Source organism: Egretta garzetta, unplaced genomic scaffold (assembly GCF_000687185.1).
Source record: "Egretta garzetta isolate BGI_Z169 unplaced genomic scaffold, ASM68718v1 scaffold64, whole genome shotgun sequence".
Lineage (NCBI taxonomy): Eukaryota > Metazoa > Chordata > Aves > Pelecaniformes > Ardeidae > Egretta > Egretta garzetta.
The window spans coordinates 3,756,149-3,778,325 of NW_009259596.1; the positions used below are offsets into that span (position 1 = coordinate 3,756,149).

The 22,177-nt window shown below is 36.5% G+C and overlaps 1 protein-coding gene across 1 annotated transcript in view; it reads right to left on the minus strand.

Moving 5' to 3' along the window:
* Window positions 1-22,177, minus strand: part of GRM8 (glutamate metabotropic receptor 8) — a 346,306-nt gene that overhangs the window by 127,596 nt on the left and 196,533 nt on the right. Inside the window, exon 6 of the mRNA XM_035893702.1 lies at window positions 8,938-9,138. Coding sequence (XP_035749595.1) covers window positions 8,938-9,138 — 201 coding nt within the window. The remainder of the gene's footprint in view (window positions 1-8,937; window positions 9,139-22,177) is intronic.

Below are 22,177 nucleotides of genomic sequence, written 5' to 3' on the forward strand. Positions count from 1 at the left end.
TAAATAGCTCAACTACCAGCAAATAAAACTGTATCGAAGTAGAGTACCAGTCAAGCTGATAATTTGTTAATAGAGCTGTAAGCAATAGAGAGAAGCACCATTTTCAAATCCATCTGACTCTGTAGGCTCCTATGACTTGGCTTAAAAGAGTTTAGGCTTCCAAGTGTAACTAATAATAAAGAGTATTCTGTATTTCCTATATTCCAAACTACTTTTTTTATTAAATGCTAATGTAATTATAAAAGTTAATAACCTAGAGAAATTGGCACAAATTGAAAAATGTTAATATGGAAGCCTCTTCAATGCATCACTTTGAAAGTGTGCTATGCACAGATCCACAGGATTGCAACTAAAATCTTTACTGCAAATTATTTTACCTTTAATTATCAAATGTTCAATTTTTGGTGACAGAGATAACAGGCGAGTTGAGAGAAACAGTCTCTATTTAAAATAGAACGCCTCAGAAATTTGCGCTTCAAATCCATTTTATTTCAGGCTTACAAGGGAGAGATTTGGCTAAGACTATAGGGAGCAACATTTTGGATCCAATCTGTTCAGCATGAAACATAACCTGCTGTGTGGCCAAAATGATTGGATAACTTAATCCTCAGGAATAACAGCAAATGCTTCCTCTGCTGGAGTAAATTAGAGAAGCTTCTAAGATAAACTATCTTCCACATATTTAATATTTCATACTATTAGAAATGCTTTAACCAGCCTTTGAGAAAATCTCTCTGACTCATAGCTGCTTGAAGAAAAACATACAGAAGTAGGTGAGTTGCTATGGTGCCTAAATACTAATGGACAGGCTTGCTCTCTGGTAGCCTTTAGAGGTTTCAGCCTTTCCCATCAGCTATTTGGAGAACTAGACACTTTAAATTTCACCAGCTACTGAGGGAAACCTATCTGCCTGCAAGGGATGAACTGAATCCCCTCATTTTCCTCTTGGATGTCCTGTTTAGTTTGCTCGGATTCTTCCTGTATTTGCTTGAGATCTGGTAGCAAGGTCTAAGTTGCTCTTGAATCCAGTACTGCTTTGACTATAGATCTGAACTTGGTTGATTACTGCTGAATACAACATCTCCCTAGAGTAGAAAAAATAAACAGTGTTGTCTAATGATGTCATCAATGTCTGTTAATTATAAACTTCTCCTCTCCTCACTGTAATTCCTTCCCTAGAGTATTAAGTCTACCTGATTTCACTGTCATTCCCTTTAACACCGAGAAATGGTTATTTTTCTCCTTACATGAGAATCTAAGATTTGTCAAGTGACCTCCCTGAAGAATTGCTCTATTTTTTGTTTGTCACTTATCAGCCATTACCAGTTAGATCACTTTTTACATGAATGAGCTATAAATGCTGCTTATTTATGCTACCAAATACCCTTAACAAAAACCTTCTTGTTTTTTTTCCCTTGATATTCTCTCTAATGTGTTACTTCATTTTGTAAGTAAAAGTTGTTGTAGGAAAATGAAAAAGGCTCGTATTATGCTGTTACAGAGGTACTAAAAAGCAATTCATTCCCCCTCATGACTGTCCTGCTGGCTTGCAGAACTGTTGTCTTACCAAACGGGTCATAAATCGACATATGGAAAAATTAATAACTTGTACAAACATTCTTACTTAATTTGATAGATTTAAGAGGAGATTTAAAATGTAAACATTTAAGTTCGGAAGTTTGTCAAGGTATTCTTTTCCTCAGAACATGTGGCATGCTTTCTTCCTGTTACTTAAAGGTGATAAGGGTATCTGAAGGGCTTAATAATGCCCCAGAACTGCATCTGTGATATTTCTTACACATACTAGAAGCTAAAAAAATGCATGCATTACGGATCCAGTTTCTTTGCACTCAGATACCTTTTCACTCAGAATGGCAAGGGTTAGTTTGTACTATTCATCATTATTGCCAGAGTTATTTACTTGATCATATTAGAAAAATGTCATCTAATATATCTAAATATCCTCATCTACCAGGAGATGGAAATCAATTTTCATGGCTAATGAGGGTAAATCCTTTATCCCCTTCCTTTACATATTAATTATTAAAATATCTTATGAATTAGACCTTGTTTCTCAAGACAGAGAACTGATCTCAGTCACGTTCTGCATCATGAATTTTCTATGTGGAGCACACACACTGCTCAATTAATCACTTAAGATCTGTACGTAAGCAAGAGCACAGCTATAAATTGCACATACTTTTAGGTTCTCCCTTCTGATTTCACACCCAGAATTTTCATAATCTCTGATTTTAATCACATGGATTCATGAGGTACCTAAGAATCCCAGCAGCTCCAAGGTTTGTCTGCTGTGTGTGCTTACATTATAACCATACATTACTTAAACCCATTGAGAGTGGTTCAGACCATTGTGCAATTTTAATTTCTTGTATAGCCACTTGGATTAATTCCATTTAAATAATTAGCAAGCCAAAGCAGAACTTATTTGAAATGATCCCCTGCTCATCCTAAATAATAAATTAACGAGGTAACAACCCTTTTCTTAATTTAACATAAAGGTATGGGAAACTGGGCATCAGGATTCTTTATTACTAATGGTCTGCCATAGCCCCAGTGCATTCGCAAGCCAAATTAGGCACCTTTGTAACCAAGACAAAAGGACATGAAAAGAATGAACTATTTTGAATTCTGGGATTTTTTGCATTTGGGTCTATGTTAGTTTAAGCTTTAGCCATGTTTTCAAACATTCCTCTGTACCACCAAGATTTTCAAAAGAAGTTACATGGAATTATGCCACATGATTAATTTAAAACAGAACAAACATCATAGATCTTAAAGAAACTGCAGCAGACATTTCCCTTTCCACTCCCTCTTCTGCAGCTGAAAGCAGCATCTTTATTTCTTCAGCAGAGTACAGATTAGTGAAACTGGAGGTGCTACCACAGTGAATCCTAGCAAGGTCAGCAGAGTTTAGCCCTTCCCAGGTCATTGTTAATCTTGTTTGTCCCTATCTGATCTACACATCTGCTATTATCTCCCATTATACTTAGTTTTTAACCCTGTCTCAATATGGTACCAGTGGCATCTTAGGGTGTTAAGTGTTTCTGACAGTACAAACCGCTAAATTATGAATTGACAATATGAACTTATAACTCAGATGTGCCCAACTTCACCTATTTCAAAAAGGTCTTTTTCTACATCGGTAGTTGTACATTTGAGAGTTGGATTTTTAGAAATCTGAGTTAGGAGCATAGCTCAAGTGTGTTTTAAGTGGGACATTTAGGTCTATTGTGCTTAATGCCTTAAAAATGTCAAAACTTATCAGCCTTAAAGGGCACCACTTTAAAGCTTCTGTTTTAATGATAAATAATGATTTGAGAATGCAAATTTTGTACTCAGTGAAAGAATAGAGAGATGTCAGCTTTCTTCAAGAAAACATTTTAAACAGTCTGAGCTGAATATTAAATCAGGAGAGTTTTGCACAGACTGATGTCTTAAAAACTTCAAAAGACAGCAGGAGAAGATGAACTTTGTAAATGGCTGATTCCACAATAATGATTCTCTGAAGGCTTCAAAATTCTCCATGAGAAACCCCATTCTTATTTTTTTTTAAAAAAACTGTCCTCTATAGATACTGCTTTCTCAGAAAAAAAAAAATACAATGTTGAGTGATCATTAATTTTTAGTTTACAAGTGTTGACACTTTATTTTGAGTTTGCCTGCTAGTTTTTGTTCTTATGTTCTCATTCTCTGGTATCATTCTGCCCATTCAGGATGACATTTTGCGTGTTTGCTTTTTAAATGGGTCTTATGCTACATGTTTGGGTGTCTGTGTGTGTAGCCAAAATTAATCTTTTCTCAAAGGCAATTAATTAACATATCTAAACCCCAAATAACAGCAAGATTTACTAATCCACTCAGACTATGAAATTAGTTCCAGAAGAACAGAGTAAAGGTAACATATGTTCATTTAATACTGTAAAGCAAGGGTAAGTGATATACTTTTTTTTTTTCCAAGTTCAACTAGAACTATAGAATCACAGCATGGCTGAGGTGGGAAGCGACTTTGGAGATCACCTAGTCCAACCCCTGTGCTTAGACGTGGCTCAGCTACAGCAGGTTGCCCATGGACAAACAGGTTTTGAATATCTCCAAGGATGGAGACTCCACAACCTTTCCAGGCAGCCTGTTGCAGTGTTATGTAGATTTGTCACAAAATCCCAGCAAGCAACATAGTTGCTTTACTTTGTTCCAGAGGAGACCAGACGAAAGGTTGCGGTAAGACTCAGAATTTATTTCCTGAGTCTCCTCTTCACCAGGAGGGGGAGGTGACGTTGCAGTGACCTTTGGCAGAAGCAGACAACATTTATCTAAGCATTGATGGCAGAGGGGAGTCAGTACTTCCACCTATTCTCTACTCCCTTTTTGCTTACCCTGGCTCACCTAAAAAGTTGTCAAAATAGCAAGTATCCTTATTCACCTGAAGGATAAGTAGCCCATCAAAGCTAATAAGGTGTCTGTTTGCATGTATGAGAGTACAGGTCAAGTTCTGTCCTTACCTTTAAGCTAAGTGAAAGACTCATATTGTAATATCTATAAGTATATTGTGTTATAGCATGTGATGTTTTCTCAATATTTATCCCTGGAACTACTACAATGTGTTAATGTAATTATAAATACAAATATATAGAATCATAGAACTGTTTAGGCTGGAAAAGCCCTTTAAGACCATCAAGTCCAACCGTTAACCTAACACTGCCATCCCACCACTAAACCACGTCCCTAAGCACCTCGTCTACCACCTCCAGGGATAGGGACTCGACCACCTCCCTGAGCAGCCCATTCCAGTGCCTGGCAACCCTTTCATTTAAAAAATTTTTCCTAATGTCTGACCTAAACCTGCCCTGGCACAACTTCAGACCATTTCCCCTCGTCCTATTGCCCATTACCAGGGAGAAGAGACCAACCCCCACCTCTTTACAGCCTCCTTTCAGGTAGTTGTCATTAACTTATAAATCTATATGTATAGAAAGAGTGAACTTTCTTGTATATGAAATGTTTTATGTACAGTATGAGCAATGATATTTATCTTTGGAATTTAACTATAAATTTTAATCTTCACTTTTGTAGTGGGACAATTGGGGAAGGGGGCACTGACTGCTCTTATGACTTTGTGTTTTATTCCCACCCAAGAAATAGCACTGTATCCATGTTGTCATTTTTTTGTTTTTACTTTGTCCACAAGGAAGTACAAAAATAAATCTTTTTCTTAAAACCAAAAAGAAACCAAAACAAAACCACCTTTGAAACACCTCCATCCACCACAAATGCATGTTCAAGTCCTGCCTCTGTTAAATAATGTGCACTTATGTTGAATTCAGCAGAGCATTTCTCAAAAAATACTCAGCACATGCCAGGGTAAAAACTCTTAGAAAACATCTGCTTATTTTGTAGACAGAATAATGAAGTTAAAGAGTGAGAACACTAGAGCAACGTGGTGGGAGAACATATTGAATCACGCCACAATTACACTATTGTGCATATCACCATTTATAAACCTAATTAACAGAAAAACTATTCATTTTACATAACTTGAAATATGAAACATCAGTTTCACATAAATATCTCATTTTATTTGGATACAAAACCCCATAGGGAAAGTCTTTCAAATGTGGCACCTTTATTAACATAAGAACACCATAAAGTGACAACATTCACTTTTTGCCTGGGAAAAACAAACAAGTAGGAGCATGGAACTTCTGAAAGCTCTAAGTATTCTTTGATCAAATAGCCAGAAAGGGCTGGTTGTGGTCCACTAGAAGTGACCACCAAGAACACAGGGAACTAAATATACCACATCTCAGCATTCTGGATTTATATTTTCCTATTATTTAAAAACTTTTTCAATGTACACAGTAATAGGCTGTACCAATTACAGGTTAGAGGTTTATTTTCATATGAAATTCAATTAACTGTTAAACTGCCCATTATAAATGAAAAGCAATTCTCTTTAGATGTCATACTTTGCTAACCGTCCTAAATAAAACACGGGCAATAGTAAAACAGGGGACTACATTCAGCAGTAACTCAAATCTCAGGTACAAATAAATTTCTTTATTCCTATTACAAATGAAAAAGTTTAAAATCACATCGAACTGTGAGATCTTCTGCATTTAGCAGAAAGAATATCTAGAAGGATAGAAGGTAGAAGAATGTTGTATCAATTACATCAGTACACTGTGAGCTGGTGGTTACGATCACCTTTCAGTCATGAAAGGGTCATGGCATATTGCACAGATGAATCCTTCAGGGGAACAAATCTTCTTCATAATTTGTAAAGAAATATAAACAGAGTAAACGAAAATAAAAACATTTCAAAGTGATGACTTGCAATCAAAATCAAAACAGTTACTTCAATAGACAGAAATATGTATGTTTTTCTCTCCTTGCAAATACCCTTCATAAGGCAGACAGGTATCCTTCAAAATACAGGTCATGCTTTGTGAGGTGAAACCCACTAAGTTGAATGTGACAGCACATTAATTGGACTTGCACCCACTCATTACTACTTTGGTTAAAGGGATATACTGAATTAAGAGAGGTGAGAAGGTGGTTTAATATGCATAAGGGTAGAATCATGTGGGGAAACTGATATTGAATAAAAAGAAAAACTCCCTGTCTCAAAAATGACAGTTCTTGATATTTGAAATGAACATTGGCCTGAAGAGCAGAGGCTTAATTTTTAAACACAGGAAAAGTTGTTCAAGCATAAGAAAAAACTTTTTTACTGTGAAGATGATCAAATATTGGAACTGATTGCTCAGAGATAATTTTGGAGGATTTTCCATCCTTGTATATATTTAAAATCTGGCTGGACATGGTCCTAAGTAACCTGATTTGGCTGATCCTGATATGATCAGGGGGTTGGAGTAGGTGATCTCCAGAGGTCCCCACCAACTTCAGCAATGCTGTGAATCTGTGATTGTCAGGATAGAAAAATGCTACCTTGAATGGCTATGAAAGTCAGAGTTTTCCTTTCATGTACCAGTTCACTTTTAATATGCTACATTATTAATGACTGAACCTAGGATGCACGTCAAAATCAACACACAGTGCTACTGTCAACTCCCAGCACAGGAGGTCTAGCAATCTATGTAAATATTCACCTCTGTAAACCAAGTCAGGCACAGTGGCCGTGCTGTCCTGAGGAACAGGAGTATGGGCTTAATAGGAAAAGGCAAAGGGTTAAATAATGTCCTCTGCTTATGCCTCCCAACATATGATGGAAAAAAAAGGGATATATTTGGGTGTATAACACACACAAAAAAATGGTAAACCAATACGTAATGTGGATGAGCCTAATACAGGGGACAGTTAACATCCCATGAGACAGAAAGTTAACCTCACAGAAATGTTTCTTTTTTGTTCTTTTTTCTTTTTCCTTTCTTTAAGTAAATCACTAGTCCAAAACCAGATACTTTTTCATTAGTGTCCAGAATGCTTTATCCCACTCTTTCATCTCCCCTTGTTGCAATACTTAGACTCAGCCAGAGAAATCATGACAGGTATTGATGAAATACAACAGCCTCAGGAGAGAAAGGTTTCATATAACATGTACAGCTTATCTTTTTATGCTAAACTTCCATGCACACCAAATGAAAACAGATCACTTTCTTTGTGCTTTAACAACACAGACCCAGAAGAATATCTACTAGAAATGTAGATAATTATCACTGCAAACCTTACAATATGCTGCCTACCTTTGTCATCATAACATTTCCCATTTGCCACCACCATGTTTTGCTCCAGGTTTTCTTTAAAATCTCTAAAGAATCATTTAAATTCCCTCTGCCTTTGTATTCCTGGAGACAGGGATTCCCTTTTCATGAAAATTGCATAGGAAAAAAAAGTTTTAGAAGAGGAAAAAACTGTGAACTACAGCCAACACTCATACCAACCAAATGGTCTGGTATATTACCTAAAGCAAAAAAAGCTTCCACTCAGAAGCTAAATTCAAAATGACCTTGTGCTTTTTTCAAAAAGGCTGGCAGCTGAGGTCATTGGAATAAATTGTGATAGACAGTGTTTCTCTCTGCATAGTTAGAAGGCATGTCTAGTACGTGAATTACCACCAAGCAGGGAAAAAAAAAATAACAGCCAAAACACAGCAAAGAACATTGTTCCATTTCTTTGTAAAATATGGTAAATATAGTCTGCAATAATTATGACTTTAATGAAATAATGTAGGTTTTCAGCAACTTTATTTCACCATCATATGTTCTCCCCTTTTCAATTTTCCATTCATAAATTAATCCTGTTCTTTACTGGCCTCTACTCTTAACAGCATAAGCATCTGTAACTATATTTCCCCAGCAGGCAGATCCCAGCTGCACAGAATATTGTGCGGTGTAGTTTAAAAATATATACTGTAGTTGTATTAAAGCTCACTAAATCACTGAGGCAAAAACAATAAAATGGAAAAGAAGCCAGAACAGCTAGTGAGTGTTTTAACTGAGATTTAAATGTGCAAATTGAAAGCAAACTCCTCACTCTTCACTTCTGTAAGGAAATTGTTAACAGTAATTTCAGAATAAAGCAACTTTCAAAAAGGTATTTTTTTCAATTCATTCTCTTGCAAACACATAAGCAACCTCTGACAAAGGATTTCAATCTGTCAATAGGACTGCATGAGTCCTCAACTTGTTTCTACAACAGCAGCTTTTCAACGGCATTTCGATCAACAGATTCTTATTTTTAACATCTGCATCTTTTGGGAGCAGCTTAATGTTAAGACAAAAAATACACTTGGGGTTTCAAAGCAGGTGGAAAAACTCACAGTTCTGATTAAATGAGAACTGCTTCTAATCCTGTTTTCCACTGTGCCTTAAAGTATCCTATATAAAGAAGAAAACCCATCTTGTCACTCCTGAAACATTTAAAGAAAAGAGGGGGAAGAAAAGAGTCTGTGTAACTTACCATTAAAGTTTACCGCCCGAATATAGCTAAGTAGTTCTTTACCATCAATTGTGCTCATCCTTGGGCATAGACCAATATATCCAGGACAGAGATCTTTATGCATGTTGTGTAGTGCATAGGCCATGGAATACACTGCATCAATCACAAACTGAACTTTTCCTTCTTGCTCATACGCCGAATCTCTTGCAATTCTTTCTAAGCCTGGGAAAGAAAGAAAGAGAAAGAGTCAGTTTACATCTATTTGTGTGTGTGTGTCTGTGCATGAGTATTTGTGTGCAAAAATTCACAGTAGAACATAAATAATTACAATCAGATTTACAGGTAAAGTTAGGACTCATCTGTCTGTCACCTAAATAAACAAGACAAGGAAAAATATGGCCATCTGGTTTTGACTCTAATCATTGTACTCTGTGCCAGGTATACAAACAGTATGTTGAGTTCTGGGCTGGGAAAGAGGACAGAAGATTTCATTACAAGAACAAGAAATATAGATACATGTATTTCTACAATCCAGTAGAAAAACTCTTTCCACCTTACTGACTTCCATTCAACAGCTGTTCATTGTTATTTATAGGACAATCCTACAGTAGCCTGCCATTCCGGTTTAGATAAATTTAAGGCTACCTTGATTTTTATCCCTGTCTATTGTTTGATAAACATTATTTAAACATGTCAGGGAAAAAAAGCTGAATGCTTGCCAAGTGATGTGGCCATCTGTCTCCATATTGAAAAGTGCTTATTCTGAGATTTTTTTTCCTGTATTTACTAGTGAATTATGCTTCACTTTGAGAAACGTGTACTGTCTCCTATTTCCTACAGGGACATTTTTCCTTCAGAGGGAATACAGAGCAAATCAATACATTATGAAATTTTGATCCTGCTGGAATTGCCCACATTAATCATCTATGTCCAAATCCAAAGAACCTTTTACATTCATAGTTGATAGTACTAAGTGGAAAAGTTAAAAAATAAAGTTCAGGAAAATCATATTTTAAGTAAACAACCAACATGAAATCCCATGCCCTATATAGGAATTCAGCCACTGATTTCAAAGGCTCAAAATCTTAATTTACAATGGGAAAGAGGGCTCTGCAGATCTCGATGTGAAATCTGCCCTACTGAAATCTACATTCAAGTTCCCGTTGACTCAGTGAACACAAAATTAAATACCTAGGTTATCTACCAGATTCTACTCATTCAGTTTGAAAACAATCCATACAAATTATTTAAGACTATTTAAAAATAAATCAAAACTTTATGCACTTTTTTTATTATTTTAACATTCTACATCTTATTTTCTGTTTCTTTTTTATCTCTAAACACAGGCTTTTATCAGTTCAAGACATCAATTTTCTTCTATCCAACTTTTTAAAAGTACATTGTTTATGTCTGAAAGTATACTGTATGCAAGATCTTTCTTTTGACAAAGTATGCAAGCCCATATGACATGAAAAAACGAAACCCAGGGAGTGTACTCAGAAGCCTTTATTCTGTTTGCCTGCTGCACTTCAGTGCCACCATCTCACATTACAGTGATAACATATGAAGAAATTTGTAATCCGACAATCAGTAGTGTTTTGTGCTTTAAACATGCCTGAGTGCTGGGAGCGATAGATAGCCTTGAAAAATCATGACGTGCTTTTATTTCTCCTTAGGGATTAGTTAAAAAAAGATAAAATCGCTACAACCTGAAAAGGTACTAACCATTTGGAGAGGAAAGAATATAACTCATTTTTGTGATTTGTTACAAGTAACTTCACAGATATTTTTCAAGACATGTTATCTAATGATTAGCAAATAATTAGTATATAGTCTGACTCTACTGCAAATAAAAAAAAAAAACAACAAACAGAAAAATTTTCCTTGCACAGGCTGGAAATACACAATCAGTTGCAATGCATTCCCAGACATAAAAGATATGAAAGATGGAAGAGATGTGACTTAATTAGACTGCAACTTTATTAACTTATTTCACTTGGGAACTAGATTCCAACAGTAAGTGATGGGTAAAGCTCAAGATCCCTACCTTAGTTGTTCCTGCCTTGTTAAGGACCTCCGGAGAACAAGTAAAGGACAGGGTTTACAGACCTCCTGTAGGCACACAGCAGTCAATAACCTGTATGGGCTCCCAAGAGCTTCTTCACCCTCTAAACAGGATGGTCAGGGCGGAGGAGTTTGAAAGACATATATCCATTTTAATTGCTGAGCCAAATGTAATTCCCCTCACATATCAGATGGATAGATGTGTATGTTGAAGGGTAGGGGGTTGGTGAAAGACAGAAGGCAATAATTTTCTATAATAAATGCTAAGTTATAAAACCCTAAAAGTTGCAAACATTTATGCAAGTGCATTGTACGAAGTGGTACAGATTTTTTAAGGGAAAAAAAATCAGTATTACGCTCACCTATGTTATACTGTAGGTTAAACACACATAGGAGTTGCATAAGTTTTTTCCACAGCATAACGTTTTACCTTTACTCTTCACAGATATGTGATCATAAACTACTTTATCATATATATTACAGAGAAAAAAAAAAGAATTTATTAGGAATTAATATGTTTACATACAAAAGGGTAATGAATACCACGGAATTATCAGGTTTAAGCCTGTCAAACCCAGAAGGCGATAGACAAGAAGAGTCTCTGTGTTCTGCATAAGTAAAAAAAACAAGAAATTGGATTATTTGGTCTTTCTTTTTGTGGTTTCTCTTAATCTTCTCTTTCTAGAATTCTCAAAAATCTAAAACAACGATTTATAAAGATGACAAGAACTCATCAACTTAGATTACATTACACTGCCCTAAATAAATTTTATTGTATAGCAGTAAAATGATGCACATTGTCTAAGCCATAAATATGGTCAGCTACTACAGAGATAATATTACATGCTTGGAAGACATGATTATAATTTTTCTTCAGACTTGTATATCAAGTAATAACAGTTTCATTTATAGCTTGACTATGAGCTCTACAAGACATGTTTCTACACACACCGGTGATTTGAAAGAATATAACCATTTGTATCTCATACTAGAAATGCTTTACTGCTTTCTTAATGATCATTCAATTTCTCATGCTTAGGCTGTGTCTTTATCAAAAAGAATGAGAACATTTCCAACTCTTGAACTTGGGCTCTTGATACCACCATGGTCTGACAGCGTGCCAAGAACAGAGACAAGAACTGGGCTCACACTGTGCCACTTCATTCTGATCTCCAAACAAAGGAAATCCAGGGAAATGTGTCGTGGTGCTTTCCAGAAGGTCTTCCAATCCAACTGTTGAGAAATGCAAGCTTGTGGGGAATTTCAGCAAGATGTCAAGACTTTCCCCAAAGAAATGGAGAAAATACAGAGACCCATGTACTAATGTTACCATTATGGGCTAGAGAAAGGCTAGGAGAGGTGTTACACTAGCCCAGAAAAGTTTCATCTGTTCCTGACTCCTTCCATTTGAAATCTCTTTTGGAAACCCTCGAGTGAGCACAGGAATGGTCCTATAAAAGTCTGTACACGTGAAAAAGTTGCTACAGCCACTCTTGCACTTCCTGAGCAGGAGTGACAAGCTCAACTCTTGCAGGAGGTCTTGCCTCCATAGCTTCTAATCATTTCCCCCTTTGTTCCTGTGCTGCAGGAAAAATTGTGCATCCTGCTCAGGATGGTGGAACTCACCTAGGACAGGGGAAGATAAAGACCATAACAGTAGTAAGGTAAGGCAGATTTCTGTTTCCATTTAGCATTATTGAAAGCAATTTATGTAAAAGTGCAGCTTACATTATCTCACATGATTAGTTCCATAGTTTCAAGAACCATTCCATATATCTAGTTAAAATCTTAATTTATGCTGCTTGAAGACCAAAGGTTGAAGTCAAGGACCTTGTATACAACAGTTGGTTAGAGCTTCAGATTGGAACAATGTTGTGCGGGTGCAAGGTTTGAGAAAGGTTTTGGGTGCTAGACAGCTTTGGGAGACAGGAGTGGGGCTCCATAGTTTAGAGGAAGAGAGATATCTGGTATGGGGATGCAGTGTGCATGGGAGTAGGATCCCAATTTTGACAGAATAATCATCATAAACTCAGTTTCCAAGATTAGAAAAATAGTGCAGTTGGAGACAAGAAAGTAGGAACACATAACTAGAGCTCCATGTAGGAAATAGGACGGTTCAAAGTGTTATCTTGATTTCCTAATCTCTAGTCAATGTTTTTTTTTTCCTTATCCATCTCCTTTATTACATTTTTTTCTTTGTTTTGTCTAGGACTGATTGGCACACAACTGGCCAGCTCACTTTTCATCTTCAGTTCAAATACTGGTTCAGTGTAAGTCTTCTTCCATTGTTTTGGGGTACTAGTACTCAAAAGTTCATCAAAATCAAAGTTAAAAACTCAGAAAACTTCCAACTTTCCTCTCTGAAAATTCTCAGGTGGAAATTATAGAAATGTTCTTTTTTAAAACTCTCACCTTGAGTTGTTGCTATGTGTCATAGTCTGTCACTTAGTTAAAATGGAAATTACTTTTTCATCATCATCTGGTAAGGTTACATCTTTTATTTCAGTAACCTAAAAATATTAATGTAATACTTGTGATTTTCCTGTGTGGTTATTGACACCTCTAGCAATGGACCAAAATTCAAGGTCTGCTTGAAAAACTCAACTGCTGACTATAGATTTCCATTTACACTATTTTAAGCCACTTGTTTCTATGTTTGCTGTTGCTTGCTGGATTTATATATCTTACTCTTATGGTTGGTAATTTTGGTGAAAATCAGTATTTTTCAGGGAAAAAAAACAGCTTAAAAAAAACACCCAAGACTTGCACATCTTGTCCTTCAGTTGGGGAACGGCAATGTGAACAGTTGGCTTAGCAGGGACAGAAGTCCTACTGCAGGAGGGCCAGGAATCCCCTAACCGTGGGTTTGTCACAGGCAAGGAAAGATCCCTTTCTGACAGCTTGTATTCTTCCCTCCTTTCCATACTCTCATCCGCTTTTTTGTCTCTGCCCCCTCTCACATATGCTGAGAGACAAATCGGTTCTATTATGGACTGTGCCCTAAACAAGGAGAGAAATCTTTCAGGGGTAATGGTGGGAAGACAAGTAATGTGCAGAGGGGGGAAAAAATGACAATAAAATTATCGTGAAAATTATAACAGACAAAATGGTTACTCATGAACCGCTTTTATCCTATTTGCTTCCCTTTACCTGCCTTTGCCATGTATGCTTGTGCATAATTACTGCTTAAAGACAATTGGTGCATCTATGCAACTCTTGGGTTTTTCTTCCAAACTTCTGTTTTGACAAGTAGATGTCTAGTTACACTTCTTCAGTTCACAGTTACAAATCACATTTTTTACTCACTGCTAAATTATTTATCCCCTTTACTTGGCTCACAAAACAGTTTTACGTAAGCTGCACTTGGAAGCAAAAGAAATCAGTTAAATACTATTGTGTTGAGATTGATCTTTCTGTACATGCCAATCACAATCACAACCAAATCACAGTTAAGCAGGCTCTGACTACTCTTCAGCTCAGGCATGGTAGTCCTCTATTTATCAGAATGGGTTAGAAATTCCCATCTTTGCAGCAACAGTTTTTTCCTCAGAAAGCTGGCATCTGTAACTGCAAGCCGTTTCGTTTCGTCTACTATTCAGCTGTTTTCCTCACACTTTACAGAGTTTTCTCTCTCTGAACAAATAAAGCAGTAGAGATCATCATCTTCTGTTACTCACACTTAAGGGGATGATATACTTTTATGGTGGGGGAGCTGAGTTTTCTAATAGCTGCATGGTAACTGTGATGCTTGTTTTGCGCATGAGTTAGTTCACACAGAGCATCACAAAACCTGCGGCTCCTCCGTAATAGCATGGTGTCAGTTCAGGAAGCAATTCAGAGGGGAAGTTAAGGATTATATCAATTTTCTCAGCCATTCCAAAAACAAAAGTGAGAATCTAGAAGCAATGATAGTGAAACAAAGCACTTTGACTGTCTACTCTTCAACAACTGACAGATGTGGTTTTGTGGTTTAATGAATTAACACTTAATGTAATTTTTCTGGGGTTATGCCTCTTTATGCAAAATCACAAAAAAAATAAAAAAAATAAAAACAAGACAGCAAGACCAATTAGCGAAAGTCTGAGAAAGAAACAGTTTTTCAATCCCTAGAATAATGTGGAACATTTAAAATACATCCAACCCAGAACTGGGCTGAAACCTCACATTTTAAAAACACTTTTCAAACAGAAAATAGCAAAAAATACATTTCACATAAGCAAATATGTTTCAATAACTTTCACTTGATCATCACCATAAACGAGAAACTAGCTTTTTTGTTTGCCTGGTTCTTTAAATGAAGTACCTTAGAAATTCTATCCCTGCCCACAAACATTTTTCATTGGAAATACCATAACATTTTTCCTGACCTTCACAGTAAATCAGAAATTTGTTTCAGCAAAATACTTCTAACAAATACACAATAGTATATATCAAAGTGGAATGAAACCATTATTCTAGTCATATTGGGGGGTTTTGTTCCTACTACTATATGTGACATTTACTACAGTGTTTTCTCTTAGAAAAACAAACTGAAATTGCATTGCTAATACAAGATCCTTTTTTTCCTCTTTTCTGTGCTTTGAGAGAGACCCTAACAACAGTTTGAATGTTCTTACCCGAGTGAAGAACTTTCCCTTTTCTAGTTAACACCTTTACATTGCTTAATTATAGCTCCTTGAAACAGTGTATAGTGTTGGAGAGCACAGGCATTCAGAACTCTCAAACATTTAAAATCTGAGTCTACTACATCGAAGAGTAGCAGTATTGTGTACAATACCATCTTGCTGAGTCAAGATTTTCTGTCATGTATATGTTAGGCTAAACAGTAATGACTGCTTTCAAATAACGAGGAGACACCATTGGATATGCTTTCTGTCAACCACAATAAGAACCACACCGTGCATTTAAAAGAAAATGTGTATTAAATATACGGTGGGAATATTTCTTTCAGGCACATCCCTAGTCAGTATCAACAGAAGTGTCCATGTAGGAATATATTATTTAGTGTGGACTAAACTTCCAGCTGGGTATAATGTTTTAAAAAGTTATATGTCCTTGTTATCAACAGAATGCAGCTTTGAAACTGCAGGCAGAGCATTACCAATGTTACTGCCAGCAGATTCTTGCCCTCTAAAAAGGGTGCTCTGGCAAAGGTCTGTTCACCTGAACAGGTTCACTTTCTAGCTACAATATGTCTGACAACCTGAGAGCACATACCCACCCCAGAAATACCTGCAGAAAAAAGGAAGACACTGTAGAATTTTAAATAAAAGGGAGAGACGCTATTGCATTACTAAGAAAGGATCCACAAAAATTAATAAATCAGGCATCACAATACGTTTTTTTAAATTTTCTCCAGTTTTTATGCCAGAGAGCAAACCTCAGCCATTTTTCGCAAGCTTTCTTTATAATTCATTCCATGCATTTTGCAGGTTTCATAAATATTTACACAGTCATTTAAATATCACTCAAGTCCCTTCTTGCTGCTGCTGGTTTTGTTTTAGAAAAGACACTGAAGTCAGAGATTCACATCTCAGTTTTCCTTGAGTCTTATACTTCTGCAGATTTTGTACTATATATCATTTAGATGTGTTAGTGATCCACTGTCTCTTGTATTCCTCTATATTTCTAGTTTCAGTGTGTATTAAAGTAATGCAGTTGATTTGATTCTATCTTACTATGGTATTGCACTTTTTTTAACCTTTTAAATATATCTATTCTCTTTTACTCAAAAAAATAAAAATCTAATGCAGAAGTTCGATTTATATATTTGTCAGATTTAAGATTTTATGTATATCTGTATATAGTAACAAATAAAATTCAGTTTCAAATGTAAACCCATGAGTTTTATCATTAATAACCATTCCCTAAATTCTACAAATATTGGGACTTTCAGCCTCAAATTTTTCAGTTTGGTTTGTGAATGAGGAATATTATTCTACTGATTTTTGATCAAATCAAAATGGTACAGGAAAAAAATGTTTTAATTATGTTATAAAAAGAGGTCTGTTTGTCATAATTAATCCATGTCAAAAGTTTGAATTTTCTAAACAAAATAACATGAAGATAAAGGAGAACACTTGCTTACTGTTTGCTAACACAGAGATCTAAGGACTAATTGATCAAAGACATTTTAAATGTTGTCTGAACTTTAACTCTCAAAGTTAGGCCAACCTTTTTGACACTACCTTGAATTTCTGTACCCATAAACATAAATGTTATTGTTTCATAATAGCAGCTAAAAGAAAACATTAATGTGGAAGCATTGGTCAGTCTCCATCCTATTCCAACTTCTATAAAGTCTATGAAAATTTGCCATTCATAACTGGGATCCAAAGACATGCGAAAGCAATTCGGGCCTGCAACTCAGTAGCCTAGCACACTCCTTTAGGTATGTATGATAAGCAAGAACACAAAATTTTGGAGAAATCCCACATTTCTTTCTCTCTCTGAATAGTGTCAGTATACAGGTGACATTACAGGTGATATTAGTATGAATAGACAACCAAATATTTTACTGAATTTCTCAAGTTTAACACAAATCAAAGTGACGTCTTTCAGATCTAGAGGTGAGTACGTAGACAGAACCTATGTTTTCTAACACAGATGACCTATGGGAAATTTATAACTATGGGAAGAAATTGCTAGTGTACTAGTCCAGGCACATAGGTGGAAATAAATGATATCACTGTAAAACCCCACAGGGTGCAAGCAATTCTAATGCAGACTTCAGTGTATAACTACAAAGCCTATAGCAATGGCTATGAGCAAGAGAAAAGATTCAGTGCAAGCAACTGAATTTATTCATTGTCTGTTAGCGTTTAATCTCAGAGGACCTTCAGCGCATAGCAACGGTATGTATAAAAATCCTTTCCTCTGCTTATTGACCATGAGAGCTTTTAAGTTTAAGCTTCAGAACAGAAACTCTAGGGACTTTTGTCCTCAGGAGTATTATTTTTAGTTGCAAACTTGATTGAGATCCTGCTTAAGAAAGGCCTTTCTTGCAATTGGAAAGCATTTGTTGGAAGCGTAAACAGACAGAGACGTATCCAAGCACATCACTTTCTTAAGCATTTGTGGCCACTATTTGGTATGAGTCTATCTGGAGACTAAAGAGTTAAGTTGCAGCAAGACTTCACCAAAAATACTGTGACTTCTGAATTAGTCATATTAATGACTACTGACCAGAGGTTTAAGCATTTTCCTTCAGTTTAATGAGAAACTCCACAAAAGCAGACTAATTTAGGCTGCGAAGAGTTCATTAGTCAGCTATTTACCAAAGAAAAGACAAGTATCTGTCTGCGATGTTATTATGCCCCTTTCATCACCTATAGATACTTGTTACTAATCCTTCTGTAGAAATCTAAGGCGTCTTCAGCTGAGCTGATGGAAGGAGCTTTATGTAGGAGCCCCTTCTCTGATATCAGAGAGCTGGGCTGAATTATCTGCCCCGCATCAAATGAGGACCACGTGTGATGGATGTCTGCTCTGGCTTGGCTTGAAGTCTGCAAGCTAAGGGACAGCAACATCCCATCAGGGCTATTTCTGCAATGAATATCTGATAACTTGTTTATGCAGAGAATTTAAATATAGGTTTGGAATGTACTGTTGAATCCCCAATCAGACTAAGTGTTTTGATGTCATGATTTCACATCAAGTAGTGAATAACTTTGGTTGCTCCAGAAAGGGAGCTTTCATCAGCTTGTGGTACTTCCCTGCAGTTAGTTGCTTAGGCAGGATGCACCTCATGCAGCGTTAGTGATCTAACAGTTAACTGTCTAACCTAAAAAACCTTTTTTTTTGTTTCCAAGAACACTCACTCACTCTCTCTGAAAATAAGCATTTAAGAACATGGGTTAAAGTGCCCTCCTGAACTGACTTTCTTGTATAACTAGCTTAGGCTACATAGCTAATTCCTAGAGAACTACTATTAAGCAAGATAAATCCCAACTGAAAAAAGGATGAGTCTTTTGCTAATCTTGATTTTAAATAAAGTTCAATTAACAAAATAGCCCTTTTGTCAAGCCTTGGATATACTCACTGTGGTGTCCAGCATTTTCATTGAAGAATGATTTATCTTCCACTATTTAGCTTCTCTCTCCCCACATTTCCCACTCACTCCCAGGTGTCGCTCCCTTTACCCCAGACCTGAGATTCCCTCAGCCAGCAGCCCCCTCATCCCACCCCTCCTGCTCATCTTCGGTGGCCTGTTTTATTTTCCTTTGCTTACTCTCTCATCAACCCAGTGGTCTTTCATCACGTTTTGCTGCAGGTCTGTGACAACTTTGCAGTCCTCAGATGAAGCCTGTTGCTAGTATAAAACAGTATCTCATATATTATCTACTGTTTAGTCAGCTGCTATGGGGACAGAAACTCAGATCCAGAAGAACAAAAATTCTGCTGTTATGTTTTCTTACAGTTGTTGCAAGGACTGACTATAGCTATGAGAATATGACATATTTGGATTAATTCACATGGCTGCATGTTGCTGCTAAGGAGACAATTAAGCAAAAATATTTCAAGAAAAATGCAATGAAAATCAATGTAAAATGAAAATAAATGTCATAATAAATCTTAAAATAATTTCACTGTGAGTTACTTCTGGGTCTGTATTCACATTATCAAACTTCCAAGAGGAAATTTTTGGAGCTGGACAAGATAGAAGCACTCATGACAGAGTTCATATGTGGAAATAGAGTGGGTTTTTTTCAGGAAGAAACAGTGGGAGGATTTTTTCAACTGCAACCGAAAAGGAAGGGAAAGAAAGAATGCTTTTCACAGCAAAGGGACAACTACCAATTTAAGCATATAAAAGATCCCATAGTAACTTTTTACAATATTAAAAGCTGAAGAAAATGTTGCAATAACTTTTCCATTTGCCCTATCCACTGTCTCTTCCTGCTGTGTCCCATTTTAATGATCCCATCACACTGCAAGAAGTAGGGCATGATGAGGAAAAGAAATAGCTGATTTCACTTAGTGTGAAAAAGTGCTCAGTAGGAAAAAATGCTACAGTGTCATAGAAAATTAAATACTTTTTTTTGTTTCCATTTTTCACTTTTCTGTAAGACAAAAGGCAATTTTTGATGGTCAGAATGGAAAACATGGGTTCAAGAGCTTTGAATTAATATAGGCTATAATTTTATCATGTATTACTCTCAAAGTAGACCAATGTGATTTTCTAGAGATGGTGAAATATGACTTTGTTCTACAAGCTGTGTAGACAACAGCTGAAACACAAGATTTTCAACAGGTGAAAATCTGTAATTTCCCCACTACTCTAATTAAAGCTGTTTCTTCAGGACCTGATAAAAATAAGAGCACCATATATTAGAACTAAGCAGCTAGTTAATGGACTGCTTGATGCTATGAACAGGACAGGTTCAATTGGCTTCTGGAAGGGGATTTCAGTCTAAAACAGGGAGACCATTTACCCACAAACACTGCTCTTCCCACAGCCTAGAAGATAGGCAGTTCTTTAATCACAAACTAATTAGAACTGATAGGCTTCATTGCTAAATTAGGGACATTAAGGGGGTTTGCTCCATTAGCAGGTTTTCTGCACATGCCTCATTGGCAGCACTCTTATAGCTGCACATATCCCATCCTCACCAGGGCAAAATGGTGACAATCTCAATCTTGAAGAAAAGTTCCCTCATTGACTGTGCTTGTCTCCTTGAGATACAGAAAATTGATTTGCTCTACTTGCTCCCTCTGTGTGAATCAGGACAATCATCTACAAAGAGTGGAGGGGAGTGGAGGAAGAAACTTGTCTGGAGATGGTATTTTGTTGGAGGTGGGGGGTAGAAGATATGCTGTCAGAGCTTTTGCAGCAAATTTGAGAATTATCTTGGCTGAGACATGCTAAATTAGATAGTGCTGAACAAGATGTTCATGACTAAGCAACAAACACCCAGAAAAGTCTAAAGGTCCCCACAGTACAATTTAGGCTTCTAATATTAAAAAGTAGTCAAAAACATCCTTAACTGCATAAACACCTTTAAATCTCAAAACTTCACCAAAGTATTCTGTTACTTCACACAGCTAAAAACAGAGCCACCTTGAGGATTTGAGGGCCTTTCAAGTCTGCCAAGGGCCATCTAGAATTCACAGTACAAACAAGTTTAATTCCTCACAGGGGATGAATCCAACAAATACATCTGAGTGCATAAAATTTACACTGAGTTTAGCACAAAATATAGAAATCTAATACTCATCTTTTCCTTAAAAGTCTTAGAGATTAAGCACTTTCTCAGGAATCAAATCTCTCCTTTAGGTGCTAGTACACTAGCAAAAACAACATAATAAATATGCAAAGTACTGTTAAAGCACAGGCTTTCTCTTGATAGGAGGTACTCACAATGTCGTATTTTACATACCTATAACAGCAAAGCCCCTAACGTGACTTGTTACGAGCACAGTGAGGCTTCAGACTTGCAGTTCACCGTAGTCTTATAACAGTATTCTGAGCCTGAAGTTGTGTTTTCATCAGTGACTTCTACTGGCAATATGTACCTCAAAAAATAAGTTTGTACTTATCAGTGTAACACTGAGACAGTGAGCACCTGCTTGGTTGTTCTCATCCACTCTGAAATCAAATTAAATGGGACGTGACTTTTTAGGTATTCTGATTCTTGCATTGAAAGAAAAGACCACCTGTGATAACCATTATATTATCATAAGCCTATTATAGTAACCTAAAGCTGGTCAAAAGGTATTTTTCGCCTGATCTTGAACAAAATTGAAATGCTCCCATCTACTGCCTATCAACACACTTTACAATTTTAGATACACTTTTGGAGAAATCAAAACTCCTCCGCAGAATACCATAATCTTGAGCAGTTCATGTTCCAATTTACCAAGTGCTGTTTGATTTCATTTTACCAAGGCTGTTTCATTTCTCCTTATTCCTGTAACTTGTATCATAACCTCTAGCATACAGATGGATGGGAAAAGCCTCAAAATCATTTCAATGTTTCACCAGTACATTAGATGTATAAATGTGTTTTGAGCCCCTCTATATAAGAAATATATCAATAAACTGGAGCAAGTTCAGGGGCTGGAGCACATGTCCTGTGGGGAAAGGCTGAGAGAGATGGGATTGTTCAGCCTTAAGAAGAAATGGCTTTGGGGTCAAGTCCCCCAAACAGCAAACCCCAGTGCCTACAGGGAGATGGATCCAGGCTCGTCACAATGG